The sequence below is a fragment of the Pongo pygmaeus genome, chromosome 2 (assembly GCF_028885625.2).
Source record: "Pongo pygmaeus isolate AG05252 chromosome 2, NHGRI_mPonPyg2-v2.0_pri, whole genome shotgun sequence".
NCBI classification, from domain to species: Eukaryota; Metazoa; Chordata; class Mammalia; order Primates; family Hominidae; genus Pongo; species Pongo pygmaeus.
In genome coordinates, this window is record NC_085930.1 from 142,479,733 (window position 1) to 142,498,162 (window position 18,430).

At 41.3% G+C, this 18,430-nt stretch overlaps 1 protein-coding gene across 2 annotated transcripts in view; it reads left to right on the top strand.

Moving 5' to 3' along the window:
• The window catches only part of SRPRB (SRP receptor subunit beta), a 37,787-nt gene extending 23,774 nt beyond the window's left edge, over window positions 1-14,013 (top strand). For both annotated transcript variants that reach the window (XM_054483115.2, XM_054483116.2), the window contains exons 4-8: window positions 283-360; window positions 3,656-3,738; window positions 8,118-8,254; window positions 9,411-9,465; window positions 12,073-14,013. In XM_054483115.2, coding sequence (XP_054339090.1) covers window positions 283-360; window positions 3,656-3,738; window positions 8,118-8,254; window positions 9,411-9,465; window positions 12,073-12,286 — 567 coding nt within the window. In that variant the 3' untranslated portion in view covers window positions 12,287-14,013. The remainder of the gene's footprint in view (window positions 1-282; window positions 361-3,655; window positions 3,739-8,117; window positions 8,255-9,410; window positions 9,466-12,072) is intronic.
• Window positions 14,014-18,430: the final 4,417 nt, after the last annotated feature.

Here is an 18,430-nt window from a genome sequence, read left to right on the forward strand (position 1 = left end):
GCATCAAATCATTTTTGATGGTTAAAAATCTTTACAGAAGCTTGGCAAATTTGGCCACTAACTGTCTTTTGAGAATAATGTTGTTTTTATTCCATTGAGGAGTAAAATATGCAATTAATTAGATTTTTTTCTACAGGTAAAAAAAATCAATATCGTCTTTTTCACCTATTGGAAGCAGCATTCATTTACTTAACCTTACACCTGGGAGACTTAGAATACTATAACTCAATTTAGGTTTGCTATTAAAATCTTGAATATCACCCATCTTGTTTTTTTTTACAGTTGTTAACAGGCCTTTATAGAGACACTCAGACATCCATTACTGACAGCTGTGCTGTATACAGAGTCAACAATAACAGGGTAAGATGTTTGTGGAGTTTTGGAGTCTGACAGTCTTACTTTACTGTGGTGTGTCAGTTAAGGTTAACATTTTTAGGATGAGTTCATCTGAGGATGTAAGTACCATTTGTAGCTTATTTTTATGGAGAAACATATTCTTTGTGACAAATTCTGCTCTTGACAATCTGTACAGTAGATTTAATCATGCCCTCTGCATTGTTGTACCTTAATGTACAGTAATGTTATATCACATTTTATTCTTATTTTGTTTCTGTGTCTTCTTTCCAACTTTACAATGAGTTCTTAAGAGTGGGCATTAAACCTTTTAAGTTTTGAATAGGTAATACGTGCACATGGGACAAAAATTCAAAAGGTTAGAAAATATATTTGGTGAAAAGTAATTTTTCCTTTCCTTTCCCCACTACCTAGTCTCCTCAGAAGCAGTGACTTACTTTTTTTGTGTGTAGTCTTCCGGATGTTCTGTGCATATACAGACATGTCTGTATATCCTTTATTGGTTTTTTTTTTTTTAAATGCTGTTCTGCCCATTATTTTTTTCATACGGCTGATACAACTTGGACTTTTCTTATTCTCCTACATTTGTATACATAGTACCATCTGGTTGGTTTATGAACTGCATAGTACTCCACTCTTGCTATACCATAAAATTAAATTCTTACTTAATCAGGACTGTGTTAATAGACATTTAGTTTCGTTATAACCTTTGTTTTTACAAACAGTGCTGCAATGGATATCTTACAGAGTATGTATGAGTGTATTTCAAATATAAGGAATCATGGGGCCTGGCTTGGTGGCTCACGCCTGTAATCCCAGCGCTTTGGGAGACCGAGGTAGGCAGATCACTTGAGGTCAGGAGTTCAAGACCAGCCTGGCCAACATGATGAAACCCCGTCTCTACTAAAAATACAAAAATTAGCTGGGTGTGGTGGTGGGCACCTGTAATCCCAGCTACTCGGGAGGCTGAGGCATGAGAATCACTTGAACCGGGGAGGTGGAGGTGGCAGTGAGCCAAGATTGTGCCACTGCACTCCAGCCTGGGCAATGGAGCGAGACTAAGTCTCAAAAAACAAAAAAACAAAACAAATATAAGGAATCATGGGAAAGACATTTTACATACCTCTGTAACTTCAGAATGTAGACAGTGACTACCAAACCGATTGTAATGCGTAATAAGTTTGTTTGTTTGTTTTTGAGACAGGAGTCTCACTCTGTTGCCCAGGCTGGAGTGCAGTGGTGTGATCTTGGCTCACTGCAACCTCTGCCTCCCGAGTTGAAGCGATTCTCCTGCCTCAGCCTCCTGAGTAGCTGGGATTATAGGCACCCACCACCATGCCTGGCTAATTTCTGTATTTTTAGTAGAGATGGGGTTTCACCATGTTGGCCAGGCTGGTCTTGAACTCCTGACCTCAAGTGATCCGCCCACCTCGGCTTCCCAAAGTGCTGGGATTACAGGCGTGAGCCACTGCACCCAGCCATGTAATAAGTTTCGGTGAGTGAGTGGAGTGAGGGCTGGTTGGAGGGTGTGGATGGATAGATGGATGAATTAGAATTGTGGTTTGAGACCTTTTCTTCTTCTCTTTGTCTTCTTTCCCCTTTCTCCATGCCTCCAGAATTAAAGATTGTAAAGAAAGCTAAAGGGACATGTTTTTAAATATCTTAGAGATATCTTTGTTTTTTTTTTCGATGATGACACTCTTTGTGGCCCAGACCTTTTTAAACTCCCAAGGATTCAGATTTTGAAATTCCAGGTTTGCAAGATCGTCTAGTACCTGCACTAGATTTTTAACTTAGGATATTCCAGAATATGCTTTAAATCTGTACCTTCTAATATGTAGCCACTGGCCACATGTGACTGTTGAGCACCTAAACTAGGACTAGTCCAAATTGAGGCATGCTGTAAGTGTGAAGTACACACCAGATCTTGAAGACTTAGTATGGAAAAAAAAGAACGTAAAGTATCATTAATAATTTCTTTTTTATTACATTTTAAAAGATAATATTTTGGATATGTTAAATTAAATAACCTAAAATTAATTTTACCAATTTGTTTTTACTTTTTTATTATGGTTACTGGAATATTTAAAATTATATATGTGGCTTCTGTTATTCTATATTTCTACTATATTTCTATTCTATCAATATTTCTACTGAATAATAGAGCATTTTTCCCTTCCTTCTTCACTCTTTCTCCTACCCCCTTACGTTTTCGATCTAATCTCTTTAGATAGTAATGTACCTAGTAATGTATCTTCCGAATTGCTTAGGGTGGGTGGTATAGTGCTGCTTTTGAAATGGAGCAGTTAAGTCCCAACCTGGGATCTCCAGACTCTTAATAGTACTTAAAAAAAAGAAAGGGATTAATAAAAAACAAATTTGTCTATAAAGAAATGCACAGGCTATGTGAAAGGTAAGGTCATAATAAACCCAGCTGGAATTGTGTTAAATCTGTACAGGATACTGATTGCCTGCTTCTGAACTGTGGGTATGGTTGGCTGTGGATAATGTAGAACATCTAAGAAATGATGGTCTGCTGCATGTATCAGGCCACATCTAAGAGTCTTATTGTTGAGCACAGCTACATTTACACTGAATATAAGCTTTATTCACCATTCCAGGCCTTGACCTTATATTCAAGAATGGCAGCCTGGCATGGTGAGTAGAACTTATTAGGGTGCATCGTAGATTTGCTCAGTAGGGGCTCAAGAATTGACACAAATACTGACGGAGTTGGAACAAATAAATTATGTGTCTGGAAGATAAATATTTAAATAATTCGATTAAGGGTGGAAATGATAAAAGTGTACTTTGTTATAAAGATTGGAGATCCCAGTAAGAGTAATATGCTCTATGAAAAATTGTAAGTTCTTACATTACTAGTTTATGAGTACTTGTTACTGTTTTCACATTTTTGCTTATACTCATACTGTACTCCTACTTTGCTGTACTCACACTGGTTTATCTCCCAAGCCTCAGGTAGATCATGCTTCCCTGACTCCCCGAGACAGGTTTCTCCTGTACCCTCAAAACATTTATCAACGTTCTCATTTTATATTTATGTGTAATTTTACATTATGTTCACCTTTCTCATGAATTTTGCTAGATCAGGAACTGTGTCTTTGGCCACTGTTACATCCCCAGAACGTTGACTAGTGTTTTATGAGTAGAAGATGCTCTGTGAACATTTGTTTGGTTAATTAATTAGGTACCAGTTTGGTAGCCAAAATATGGTACTAAAGGTTTATATTGTGAATGTGGAACTGTATTGAAACATTAATGTTATTGCTGCCATCCCCAGGGCAATAGTCTGACCTTGATTGACCTTCCCGGCCATGAGAGTTTGAGGCTTCAGTTCTTAGAGCGGTTTAAGTCTTCAGCCAGGTAAGAAGGAAAGAAGCGAAGTGGGCTTGTCTAGGTCTGTATCTATATATCAAAGCCACTCATGTGATTTGCTCTGGTGGTGTTTGGGAGGCAGCATGGTATCCTGTGGTAGACCTTGAGGTGACCTTGGGGTCAGCCAGTTCTGGGTTGCAAGTCCACCTTCACCTGGATGATGAGGATTTTATGGGATTAAAATGCTTAAAAAGTGTTTTTTAGTGTTTAGGAAATGTTAACCCTTCTTGTCATTGTTACTAAATGTTTGCATTTATTCTGAAGGTGAATTTAATAATGTATATGACTATTAAAATCTGAAAAAAGAATTTTAAAGCTGGGATGAATCCTAGAAGTTATTAAATGCCAACATCATTTGTATATATAGTGTTTTTTTTTTTTTTTGAGACGGAGCCTCACTCTGTTGTCCTTGCTGGAGTGCAGTGGCGTGATCTCGGCTCACTGCAACCTCCACCTCCTGGGTTTAAGTGATTCTCCTGCCTCAGCCTCCTGAGTAGCTGGGATTACAGGCACGCGCCACCACACCCTGCTAATTTTTTATATTTTCAGTAGAGACGGGGTTTCACCCTGTTGGCCAGGCTTGTCTCGAACTCCTGACCTCATGATCCGCTGGCCTCAGCCTCCCAAAGTGCTGGAATTACAGGCGTGAGCAACTGCACCTGGCCCATATATATTCTCAAATTACCTAAAATTGATGTTTCAAGAAGTACAGAACAATATTTCCATATTTCTTTTAGTGTGTGCTCTGGTGTTACTGACTCTTAAGTTCTTCCCTAAAAAGTCCTATGCTGCAGTTTCAGATGCTGCTTTTTTGGTCTCTAACATTAATAAGAACTGAAGAGGAAAATCAGTATGCCACATTTCACTGATTTGAAGACACATTTTAATATCTCTGAATTTGGAATATATCTTATAGTTGATGGTGTCGTAGTTTAATTGGCAGTATTTTCTCTTAGTGGTCCCTAAAATAATGTCTTTAATTGGCAGCATTTTAGTTTTGATGGAATGAAGTAGTAGATTCTTTGCCTTTTATTGAAGATGTCTAGACTGGAATTTCATTATTGCATCTTTGCCCACAAGATGGTGGTGACGAACAATTTGTCACAGATAAGAAAATTCCTTGGACATTTGAGACAAATCTAGAACTGGTAAATTTTGCCATAATTGGGTTTTTATTTCCAATTAAATTTTTTTTCTTTTTCTATTGCCAGTTCTAAATATTTTATGATCTGCAGTATAACTACTCTATGATTCATGTATTTTGGGTAAATAAAACATGCAAAATATGAAGATAAAACTTAGTTCAAGTAAATTATAATCATGATAACATGCAAGTTGAAAAGACATTTACTATATTGGTATGTGACTTTTTTTAATCCTACTTTCTGGCTTCGCCAAGTTTCCCTAGTGGCTATTTTCCCTCTCCTGATTTCAACATATGCTGTTGCTGTTCTCATCATGGTTCTCCTCCCCCATTTTTTAAACTTTGCTTATTTGATTGTCTGAAACCAATAATATCAGTTTCCTTTTCCTGAACCTTCAACACTTGTGATCTTCGTCACATCTTCCTTTTATTTATGCTCCTTTTTAACCTCCATCCATACTTTTTTTTCCTCTTACATTCAGCGATGAGAATTACCAGGATGCTTATGGTCTTTTGCTCCCCATTGCTTCTTGAATTTTACTTCTTCCCTTTAGATTCAGTTTTCTCTCACTGAGTATATCTTTTAGAAGTGTTTCCAGAGAGGGTGATGAGTAGTGAAATGTTTTCAGTCTTTGTTCATTTGTAACTCTATTTGGCCAGCATTTTGGAATGTCTCTTTTAGCTGAGTGCAGAGTCCTGGGTGGCAGCCACATCACTCCCGACCTCATCCACCTGTTGCAGATGAGAATGCTTTTGCCAGTCAGTCTAATTGTCATTTCACTGTAGTAAGTCTGCCTGATTTGACCTTCTATCCAGGGATAGATTTTCTTCTGTTCAAGGATGGATTTAGCTTTATCATTCTTGGAATTCAGTTGTGCTATTCCAGAGCAAAGATTCTCCTCAGTTTTGGAAAATTCTCACCATCGTTTTTCCAGGTAGTGCTGTTTCCCCATTATCATTTCTCACACTCTAGAATTCTTATGAATGTTATTGAACCTTATTATTTTGGCCTTTCTTGTTTCCTCTCTATCGTATCTTCCAGATCTTTCTACTTCGCATATTGTAAGATTCCTTCAGATTTGTTTTCTAGTTTATTACATTCTTTTCAGCTGAGCATCATCTCTGCTTAACTTTTCCATTGATTTATTAATATCATTTACTATATTTGTCTAAAATACCTTTTCAAACCAGCCTGTTTCTTTTTATACTATTCTATTTTTTATTGTAGTTTGTAGTATTTTCTTAAATAATTTTAAACATTTACTTTATAGATAGCTTTATTATCTTAGTTTTGGGGTGCTGATTATTCTCTTTGGGGTACCAGTTATTCTCCCTCATAATTATTTTCTTCTGTGCCTTGTAATTTTTGCTCCAGAACCTTTCTTCAAGAGTGGCACATCGTTGATATTGTGGTTGTTCTTCTTTAATCCTGTAGGATATGAAAGCCTTGCTCCATAAGCAGTTCATAGTTCCTTCTGTTGGGGCCATAGGGCTTCAATAAGTCTGGCCCAATTTTTATGTAAACCTTTTCCCTTGGGGGTCTTATACCTGGAGAGAGTATAAATTCATACCCTATATCTGTGTGAGGCAGTGGAGGCCTGCTGTTTCTAAGGGAACTTTTTTTGCAAGCCCCGACCTCCCTGAAACTATTTTAAGTTGTAGGCTTTGTGCAGGGCATTCAGTTCTAGCTCCCCAGCTACATGTTGGCCATTGCATGTCTCTTATCTCCACCTGGGCATTCAAACCCTTGCCCATAAGGGTTGTATTTTTTTTTTTTTTGAGACAGAGTCTCGCTCTGTCGTCCAGGCTGGAGTGCAGTGGTGCGATCTTGGCTCGCTGCAAGCTCCGCCTCCCAGGTTCACACCATTCTCCTGCCTTAGTCTCCTGAGTAGCTGGGACAACAGGCGCCCGCCATCACACCAGGCTAATTTTTTGTATTTTTAGGAGAGACGGGGTTTCGCTGTATTAGCCAGGATGGTCTTGATCTCCTGACCTCGTGATCCGCCCGCCTCAGCTTCCCAAAGTGCTGGGATTACAGGCGTGAGCCACTGCGCCTGGCCATATTTTGTTTTTGTTTTTTTGTTTTCTTTGAGATGGAGTTTCGCTTTGTCACCCAGGCTGGAGTGCAGTGGCATAATCTCAGTTCATTGCAACTTTCGCCTTCTGGGTTCAAGTAACTCTTCTGCCTCAGCCTCTCAAGTAGCTGGGATTACAGGCTCCTGCCACCATATCTGGCTAATTGTTATGTTTTTAGTAGACATTGGGTTTCATCATGTTGCCCAGGCTTGTCTCGAACTCCTGACCTCTAGTGATCTGCCCATCTCGGCCCCACAAAGTGCTGGGATTACAGGCGTGAGCCACCGCATCCGGCCCCCTAAGACCTGTTGTCTGCAGTTTCCCTGGGCTGCTGCACTTTAGCTTTGATATTTCTTTGTTTCTGTCACATGAGGAGTCCCACTATGGCTGCCTTAATTCAGGCCCTACCTGGTCACTGTGCTTCTAGTTCAAGCGCCCTCTAAGATTGCTTTGTCTTCCATTTAGGCACCAATATTCTTCATAAGACAGAAAAGCATGAACTCCACAGGTCATTGTGTCACGTCTCACTGTCTGACTCGGTTCTCCTTCATTTCCCCATCTCCCTGTATACCAGCTTACCTTGACTTCCCCAGGGAATGTGTTTCACGTATTTGAGGCTTGAACCTACTGTAGGCTGAGTATCCCTTATCCAAAATGCTTGGAACCAGAAGTGTTTTGGATTTTAGATTTTGGATTTTTGGATTGGGGATACTCAACCTGTACTTTCCAGACAGTCTGTGCCCCAATTTTTGGTCTAGCTAAGATTCAACTCAACTGTTACATTCTCCTTAAAGTTGCCTTTGACCTGGTCTCATTTAAATGATCTTTCTCTTTATTCCTGTTATACATGTGCATAGTTCTGTCTTGGCATTTATCATATGGTTCTCTATATGATGATTTGTCTTGGAGGACAGGAATCATTTCTTACTGTCTTTTTTCAGCTTCAGTCGTTGATACACAGTAGCACTCAATAGTTCCTTGTTAAATGAGGATTTATGTTATATGATAACATATGCACAGACCTGCATGTGTGTCTGCTGAGTGTTAATCACCAAGATTGACTTTGAAGAAGTTCAGGATAGTTTTTCAAGATAATGATGTCCTGTTACGTGTCCACATGCCAGTTTTTCTTGTTTTCTCCCTCCAGGGCTATTGTGTTTGTTGTGGATAGTGCAGCATTCCAGCGAGAGGTGAAAGATGTGGCTGAGTTTCTGTATCAAGTCCTCACTGACAGTATGGGTCTGAAGAATACACCATCATTCTTAATAGCCTGCAATAAGCAAGGTGCCATCATGTTTTCTTGCAATAATAATTGAGTTTTTTGGGGATTGCTGCTACTAAGAATTATTTCCATTATTTACAGTTGTTATTATTGAGGATGAGATATAATTGCTATAAAGAACTATAAATTGAAGGATTTTTAATCTTAAAATTTATTTCTACTCCTACCTTTTCACCAGTCTTCTAACCAGAAGACCAAGGAATGATAACCAAGTGACTGCTAACTGATTTTTCTTTGATACAGTGTTTTTTCTGATTATAAATTATTTTACTTTACCAAGTTAAGTTCATCAGATTGACAATATGTGATATCAGATGCACAGTTTTGGAGGGTGGAGTCTCTGCTTTCAAACAAGTTTACTGTACAGCACATTTTATCAAGGGGAGTTTGCTGAAGTTGTTTTCCTTTAACCTGATAACCATTGAAAACTTTTCTAGTAATCCCCAATAAAACTGGGCATCAGTTCTGTTACCTGTACAATAAGATAGACTAGTGGATCTCTTCAGGTCTCTTTCAGATCTGAAATTCTGATTCTATGAAGAGTTCAAGGCATTTCTCAGAAGTGACCAGATAATACTGATAATGCCTTATTGGGAATGCAGTTATTAGCGTCATTACCTGACCTCTTTATTTCCCTGATTGAGTATAAGGAAGGGAGTTATTGTTTATTTGCCATGGGCTTTGTGCCAAACCAGAGCTTGTTTCTTACCTTTAGTACACTTAATGCTTTAAACATACCGTCTTAGGATCAATTGGAAACATGCTAAGTTTACTTTAAAATGACAGATAGGGCATTGTCTTTTGGCATGTGAAGGCACTTCTCATAATCACAGCACTGGTAGGTTTTCTTTCTGTTAAACTGAGTAAACTTATATGTGTTTTGAATTGAAAGGTCTGTAAGGTGTGGAGAACTTTAGGGAAAGCTAAAGTCAGTTTTAGGGTCACCAGCATAATATGTTTATAAGCATTATCTTGGGAAAACCCCTAGTGCAAGTATAAAGCTTACTTTGATAGAGAAGGAACTAGTGATAAAAGGTCTTTTTTTTAAAAAAAAGAAAAACTTACTGGTTTAAATAGGAATTTTCCTTCTGTGTAAGAAGTCTTGGGGAAAAAACTCATTCTTGTTTAAACTACAACAGTGTCTTTATTTCTTTACAGATATTGCAATGGCAAAATCAGCAAAGTTAATTCAACAGCAGCTGGAGAAAGAACTGTAAGTGTGAAAGAGGCCTGTTGGTTAATTATACATCTTAACACTTAAGACTGTAAGCAGCATGGTCATGTTTCTTTTGTTTGGTTTTATGTGATTATCACAATTATAGACTGAAGATTAGTGTGATAAATATTTGTTAAATAATTTACAAAATAATGGAATCACAAAAGCTTACTAGGGTGCTTATAGATATTTTAAAATTTCATGGAAAGAAGATTTTTTTGAAACCATAAACTTAATTTATTTTACCATTGTTACTAAATCATTTATAGTTGAAAGGTTTTAGAAGCTAAAAAAGTTTACATGCCAACTTGAGAACAGTGTTATTTCAGTGAGTGGAAGTGTTTGTTCACCACTCAATAATGCCTGTGAAGTGGTATTTAAGGATGCATGTAAATAATAAAAAATAAAAACTGAGAATCAGGAAAAAAGAAATTAAAACATTTAAAAGCCACTTTGGAAATTATTGTTGACAGAATAAGAACAGAACACTGAGGAAGACTGCAAGTCTTCGATACTATATTGTAGCTTCTTAGATTGTTAAAATACTTGGCAATATTGTATATCCTGCTTTGAGTGTTTCAAAGTTTGTAAATTGAGCTGTAAGCTTTTGAATTTTAAGGCATCTAGCATGTCTTCTGCGTTATGCCAATTTGTAAGAGCTAGCCAAAAGCTGGTGTAGAAGAAATGATCAACATTTATAGTAAAGCAAGTTATGTTTTCTTATTGCTTTTGTGTAAGGCCTTGAAAAGGATCTGATGAGGAAAAACTGTATAAATTCAACTTTTAGAACCTTTTCTCCCCACTATGATTTACTGACTCCCTTATTCATTTAAGAAGCACCTGTAGTGCATCTAGTGGATGCCAAGACTGCAGTCGGGAGCAGCTGTAGGAGGAAATGTGTTCGTGTACTCAGGAGCTTAGAGTCTAGTAGAATCTAGTCAGCTTCGGGCATTGGCAAACTCCTGCCTGGGCCTGCAAGCCAAGAGTATATCGACATTTTTAAAGGGCAGGTAAAAAACAGAAGAAAAATATGCGACAAAATATTTAATTTCTGGCTCTTTGCAGAACAATTTTGCCGGCCCTGCCTATGCCATTTTCAGTGGTTCCTTTCCTGTCTGGAGCTGCGAGTTTATCACCCTATCCTCCTGTGCTCTTGATGCTCAGTCTCTTGGATTGTATCTGTTGCTGCCATTAGGTTAATAAGGACATTGGAACAATTGGATGGTTGGGTTTTTCTAAAAATTCTCTTGAAATTGTTGGGAATTGTTTTGGGGAAGCCAAAGCTGTCATAATGTTATTTGTGAATCAGTCTTGGGTTATTTTTAACAGTACAGTCCAAGTCTCCCATGGTTAAAACACATGTTTTCCATAGGCTGTTTGCTTTTCACTCTATAGACTTAGAGAAAAACAATACAGAAGGCAATGCTTTCTTAAAAGCATTGAAAGGCAATGCTTTCTTAAAAGGCAGTGAAACAAAATGTTGAAAAGTTGTAAAGGTTAACATCAGTTAAAATTAGGAATCTGACTAATTTTAATCTCAGATTTATGAGAATTAGGCCCTGTTAGCTTAGAGGCATTTCATAATCTCTCAATAACATGGTATATTATATTTACATGGCCTTGTGGCAAAAGCTGAATACATGTTTTACTTTTTTCCTTTAAAAAATTTTTATTGTAAAATATCTTACATATAATAGTATATATGTCACATGCATTAAGCTTAAAAAATATTAAAATGAATACCTATGTACTCACCACCATGCCTAGAAGGCCCCTGTTTCTCCCCAAAAGCTTTTCCCTCAAGAGGTCAGCAATATCCAGTTTTGTATTGTTTTTTAAAAATATTTTATTGTGTGTGTGTGTGTGTGTGTGTGTTCGTTCCTAAACAAGGTATTGCTTAGTTTTGCCTGTGGATTCTTCACTAATTTTGAAGCAACTTTACAGAACAAGAAATGCTTTATTTTGTAAGAAAGAAGATTGGCAGCATGTATTCCTCTGCTTCTGGATAGCAGAAAGGGGAAGGGGAGGCCGGCAAATGAGTGTTGCTTATGCACCCTTTCTTAGGGCCAGCAGGTGGCAGTAAGGGGACTTACACTGGGAAGGTTTTGGTGGTTAAAGAGGTTGGATAATAGTAATTGTGCCCTAGTTAGATATGAGAATCTGGAGTTTGTGGATTTCTAAACTCCATATCCAAATAGACTCAAGATAAAAATACATACCCTATCTACCCACACTTAACTTTCAGAAACTTATGTTTTTATAACACTTAAAACATGTATTTTAAAAATATATTTTTAGATGGCATCATTTAGGAGATCCTATTAGAAGGGGGCCCCGGGCTGAAAGAAAGTTGGTGTGACCTGGTCTACTGCTCACCTGCCCGCTAGCCCTGTGAGGTCCGACCCCCACACCCCGCCCCACCTACCTCACCTCTCTGTCCAAGAGAGGGACTTATAAATGCAAAGGATTATTCAACAATCTTAATAGCATAATTGGCAATTCTATAGTTAAGTTTTAAATGAGTGCTGAAATGTTTAGAAACTAATATGATTTAATTGCTGTATAAAAATTTTGCCTCCTGACTTGTTTCCTTTTGCCCCACAGCAACACCTTACGAGTTACCCGTTCTGCTGCCCCCAGCACACTGGACAGTTCCAGCACTGCCCCTACTCAGCTGGGGAAGAAAGGCAAAGAGTTTGAATTCTCACAGTTGCCCCTCAAAGTGGAGTTCCTGGAGTGCAGTGCCAAGGGTGGAAGAGGGGACGTGGGCTCTGCTGACATCCAGGACTTGGAGAAATGGCTGGCTAAAATTGCCTGAGAGGCAGCTCAAAAGCACAAGACCTGGATGTGTGACACACAGTTTTGGAAAAAGGTCTGTGGTAGTCTGGAGTTGATGAGGAAGGGGTACAATACAAGATGTGGTTAGAAACATTTCCTTGTTCTGGAAACAAAGTACTGTTGAAACTAGCTTGGAATTTTTTTTTTTTTTAAAGTTCAGTTCTCCCTTGTGGCTGCCTTTCAAACAAGTACCTTTTATCTGATGCCTGTATCTTCCCTTTGTTAAGGTGTAACTTGATGTAGGGTCAAGGTTTTTGTGACAACAGGCAGACTCCACACAGAGAGGATATGATGAGAATATGGCCATCACCTGAAAAGTTTTCTTATCTTCTGTGCTTTTGGTCCCTGGAAACAAACCCGCCTATGTATGAAGCTAGTTGATTTCCAGTTGCACTATTTCCAGTTGCCTCTGAAGTTCACAGGCAATACATTGTCTAGTCTTTTGCGAATTTCTCTGATTTGTGGGCACAGTTACGAAGTTTTCCCCACATGTGAAGACAGGTACAAAATAGCAGAGCCAAGCAGACAGTGGGTCTACTCTTCATTAGCTCAGTGACTTGTCCACACTCCAGCCTTAGCACTTATGTTTCAAAAGCTTGTCACAAACCCTTGGAGTCATTCCCAGATAATAGAACTGGAAATGATAAATCTCCTAATGCCAAGGGTCTAGTGTGTTCTTAGTGGTTATACTGGGAAGTGTATGGAGATTTAGGTGCTGCTGTGCTGCTCTGGATGGCTGAAGGCTCCTGGGCCATCTTCATGTGCTGCTTGAAGAGCTCCTATTTTGTACTTCTGGCTAGAATGCTGTGGAACAAATACAAAGTGAAAAAAGTTCTCTGTAGATTTCTGAAGTGCATATTCATTGATGCCAAGAAAAAAAAAGTTGCCCTTTTGAAGTGATGTTTTTTGCTGTTGTCTTAAACATAAGGCTTTTTTGAATGATTAGTATATTTCGTGGTAAAGAAAACAGCCTATCTGGCTCAAAGCAATTAAATAGAATGTAATGGTGAGTACAAATGAGTGCACATGTCAGGACTCAGGTCTAACTTCTTGTCTCCTGAGCCTGAAGATTGTAACATACACAGGAACACACTCTCCTATTCCTACCCCACACACTCAGGGACAAGCCCAGCTAAAGCTTACAAGGAGACCAGGGTTGCTCTGTCCAGGGGAGAAGCCAGTTATGGAACAGTGCATTAAGAGCCATGGTAGGAGAGGCCCACAGTTCTCTGGAGCATGCGGCAGGGGCACCCCACCTGGCCTTGAGGATCAGGGGGAGTCAAAGGATAAAGCATGGGGCTCATGACATCTGAGGGAGTGTGATCCTCCATGTACGGCCTCTGCCTGCTGTCTCACACGTCCCTTCTGGTGGTCACTTGGGCTCTGGGAGTACACGTCACCTCAGACCATCTGGCAGAAATACTCCAGGCTCCCACCCCAAAGCACATGCCAGCCTTGCTGCTGGACACGAAGACAATGTAAATGAAACATGAAATGGAGGAGTTGTGAGACCCTGACCCTGAGTCCTTACTTGAAAGCTGCTGCTGGTGTTCTGAGTGTCTTTTGGACTCATTTCTTGCCCTTTTCCTTATTAGGCAAGCAGTAACTTAGGAAGTAGGTAAGAGCAATGAATGTGATGTGCTTATGTAATCATAGTAGGAGCTCATGGGAATAAAAGTCAGTGGCTTGATGCTTCTGTTAGAGGCATGTGTCCCTCTCAGCCTCTTTTCTTTTTTCTGGTTAATATCTTACTTTATTGGAGGAAGCAGCACACCAGAAAAAGTGACTGAAGAAGGGCTGCAAGTTTGAGTTGGATTCAAGGCCTAAAGAAGGTCTTCCAAAAAAGGAAAATTCTATCTGGAACAGTGGTCTCAAATGTTAGTGGGCATTGGAATTACCTGCAATGCTTGTTAAGCTGATTTGAGGACGCTACTCTCAATTTGATTCAATAGCAAGTCTGGTATTGCCTCAGGAATCTGCATGCTTAATTAGTCTTTTGTCAGTCGCATGGCATCCCTAGAGATGATCTGGCCTGGAGTGTCACGTGTGCCTTTACTTTGTTTTTAAAGTCTCTTGGGGCACACACCCTGCTGAGTTTTTCTGACAAGGTCAAGTCAGCAGGCATGGGAACTCTGACCTTGCTTCTTACTCCTGTACTAGTAGCAGGCATTCCATTCTTGTGGCTTTGGGCCAGGATGAGGTCATGGTGACTAGTCTTTGGGAACTGGGCAGGGTTTTGATGGGAGGTCAAATGTGCTCTCTCCACTCAGGTGGTGCCCTGTTGTGGCCCTGAGGGCATTTGACTAAAGTAGGCCCATTTCGTGAGATGGGCAGGTGTGGCCAGAGTAGGATGGATGTCAGGTCTTGGAGATGGGCCAACTAGGCACGACTGTATGACATAAATGAGACTTTTGAGCTTGAAACACCTTGGGAACATGGCAGTGTATGGACACTGAGACCTCCTAGGACAGCAGCTGCCTAATGCAAATGACCCTGTTCCCTGCTAAGGCTGCAGTGAGATGCCCTTGTGGAGGGGCACCTGTGATGAGTGAGCCCCAGGCACTCTGTGGGTGAATTTGTCCACTTCTGGAATGGAATCTCCCAGTGGGTATGGACACGGGCAGACCCAGAGGGGTCTAAGCACTGCACTGTTTCTTCCTTTGGCTCCTCTCCAGCCTGGGCCTTGGTAGCCTCTCCACTACCAGGTGCCTGACAGTCCACTGGGGGTTCCTAATCAACAGCAGCTGCTGTTGGTGGGGAGTCGCTGGGGTCTGTCACTTCTTCCCACTGCCTCTGTCTCAGTGCCTCCTGGGCTGTCAGTGTTCCCCTGTGATCCTGCCTTGTATGAAGCGCTGGCCATGCTCTGTTGACTTAGATCATTTCAGCCAGTCTATGCTTTTTCTTGTTTTTGAAGTTTTGGGTTCAGCACAATTGTCAAAGCTTCAGTTGGCTCATGCCTGTCCTCACCTGAAGGCCATCAGTGGCAATTAAGATGCCTATCTCTTTATCTCATCCCTTCACACATTTAAGGAAAGGTGATCACCACACCTACCTTCATTTAAATGGCGCAGGAAAACAATCCCACTTCCCTTCAACTGTAAACCTCGAGAAACTTGACTGCTCACAAGAGCCTTGTATGCATTTATCCATTGGGTAAAGGCCACGCCTTGCAGCAGACCATGGAAATACTAAACAAAACGCAATTCCTGATTTAGAGGCTAGTAGCCCCATTCTGAGGTTAAGAAATGTGCCCTTTCAGTGTGGTTTCCCTGCTCTCTCAGTAGTGTGAGCTCCATCACTGCTGCACTTGACTCCTAAGCGCTGTGTGGGCTTGTGGTCAGCTGCCAGCCATGCAGCCCCAACAGGACTGCCACTTTTCCACTGGCCTCTGAAGTGCCAGTGTTCTCATGATGCTGATGTGTGAGGCACATGGCCATGTTCTGTTGACTTGAATATTGTTTCAAGGGTTTTTTTGTTTTGTTGAGACAGAGTCTCACTCTGTCGCCCAGGCTGGAGTGCAGTGGTGCCGTCTCGGCTCACTGCAACTTCTGCCTCCCGGGTTCAAGTGATTTTTCTGCCTTAGCCTCCCCAAGTAGCTGGGATTACAGGCGTGTGGCACCACACCTGGCTAATTTTTAGTATTTTTAGTAGAGATGGGGTTTCACCATGTTGGCCAGTGTGTTCTCAAACTCCTGGCCTCAATGTCTCTTCTAATCAAAGATGGCTTCCTTGAGGATTAGAGGACGTCTCTTCTAATCAAAGATGGCTTCCTTGAGGTGGCAGCAGATTGGAGGGTGTTCTGGAACCTTTATAAGCTTTAAAAGGAAAGGTAATTAGTGAAGTTGGACTTGAAGAGTGAGATTCCCAGGCTAGGGCAATTTACCTAATCTTGGCCTTTGTTCCTCTTTGGATTGGTCCCAGAACTGTGCTGGCTTTCTGAGCATCTTTTAGTCTGGAGATAACTGAGACCTGGAGGGGCCACTCAGGGATGTTCCTAACTGGTGTGGGGTGGGGCTGGGGATGGAATATGGCAGCTAGATGTTGTCAAAGGTCATTATAGTTCACCTTAAGTTCTTGCCTTTAAATGGCTTTCTGAAAATCACCAGAAGCATGAGAGATCCAGTCCCTGTACCCTCTCCCCCCTTCCTAATCCCCTAGCCATGGCAAGCAGAGAGTGGGGACGAAGGAATATATCGTACCCCTGACTCTCAGTTCTGCCTGGAGGCTCCCTTCCCATCAGCCTTTCAGCAGAATGGAGATTAGGGGAATGTGTGTGGATTTACTCTCATGAGTGTGTCCCATCTTTTCCCCTTTGGAGTTGGTGGACAGCCCAACTCCACCAGTAGGAGGAAGAAGCAAAGCAGCAAAGGGCTTTAGGTAGTGGACATACCACCCAGGCATGAGAAGAGGGACTCTGTGGAACACACACTTCAGGAACTGTTTTTGAACCCCCCATTTATGACTGCACCACTTAAACACAGACAAGAAGCTTTGTTTTGAGAATTAGGACAGTTTATTGTTTGACCAACATGCTGAGTCTTTTCCACATTTTACACAGTTTAATGTGAAATCAACATGGCGGCTATGTCTTCTGAGCCCATAACAGATGGAATTGCCACCCTCTGTGCTCCTCACAGCCAATCACTTTAAAGGGATGGGCGAGGGGAAAGTGAGGGGAGAAGTGGACACACACCGCGAGATGCAGGCTGGCCTTCGATGCTATGGAGGCTTCCCACCTCCTGAAGGAACCATCTAAACCCCTGCTGCAAGGATTTCCTGATGAAACCACACGCTGCTGGGAGTGCCAACCAGACAGGGGTCTGGAGTCCAAGGAGTTTGCACATTGAGATCCCAAGGTTTTGGAACACCTAAATAGTTCATGTCAAACAAAAATTCAAAGGGTGTCCTGATCTGTGTGGGTGCCCATGACAATCAGAGTAGACTCGGGGACTGGCCCTTGTGCAGTAGAGGAGCCCAAAATACCACCGATATTCTCACTCATATGCTGGAAGAACCTAGTGTCCTAACCAAAGAGTAGAGATGGTCTGAGGAACACCCACGCACAGCAGTCCTTGCTGTGTAATAAATATGGAGTCACATTTGTTCACACAAAGGGCAGCAATGGATGAAAAATGGAAACTTCACTGGTTCTGATCACTCCTGACTTGATGGGTGATCCTAATAAGCAAGTCGCCCTTCTCCATCCTGGTTTTCCTGCCTGTAGACAGGAAGAGTTGCGAGAGCTCTGCTTCATATAGCTGTAACAAGGTGACAATGCCTCACATTCTTTGGGGAGAGGTAGTTCGGAAATGAGTGGGCACACAATCTGCTCGGTTGACGCACACAGACATCCTTCTGTTCAGCTGCCCCTCAAGTGGCTCAGTCACACCTCACTGTCCTCGGCTACCTGGTCCCATCTCATCCTGACATCCCCACCTGCCTTCCATCTTGTGAAGGAATGCGGCTGCTCTACCTGCAGGATGCCGAAGCCAGGAGGGCCATCCCTTTATTGTCACAACTGGTATCCCAGGGCAGGGCCTCCCAGCACTGGCTAGCCACCAGGATGATGCAGACGTTGCACCTCAGGTGTGTCTGCACTTTTAACTACCACCATTTCAATCCTTGTTTCTGTTGCCAGAGGTAATGAAACTGGTCTGGCCATTTCTCCCCTCAGACCTGGGAACATGACTGAATGTTTAAGGATGACAAGAAGAAGAGAGCAGCAATAGATAGCAAGGAGGCTTCCGACCAAGGGAAACTGCTGCCAACAGCTACCAAGCCAACTAGCCTTGGATCACACAACTGCAGCCATGGTGCTCATGATTCTGATGTCACACCTTCACGTTGATGTATGTATGATCACCCAGCAAGTTAGGAGTGATCAGAACCAATGTGTTTCCACTTGTAAATAGGCTGTTTGCTTTTTCGATCTTACACTCAATTTTCCTGATGCCTGCAGAACAGGAGCTTTGTTGATAGCTTTTAAGATTCACCCCCCTCACTCCCACCATCCCAAAAAAGAAGGCCAAGAGGATCCTGCTAATCTGCCAGGTCAGGTCTAGTCTTTGGGGAGAGGGACTGAATTGCTCAATTGAGAACATTTCCTCAAAGGAATCCTCCAACT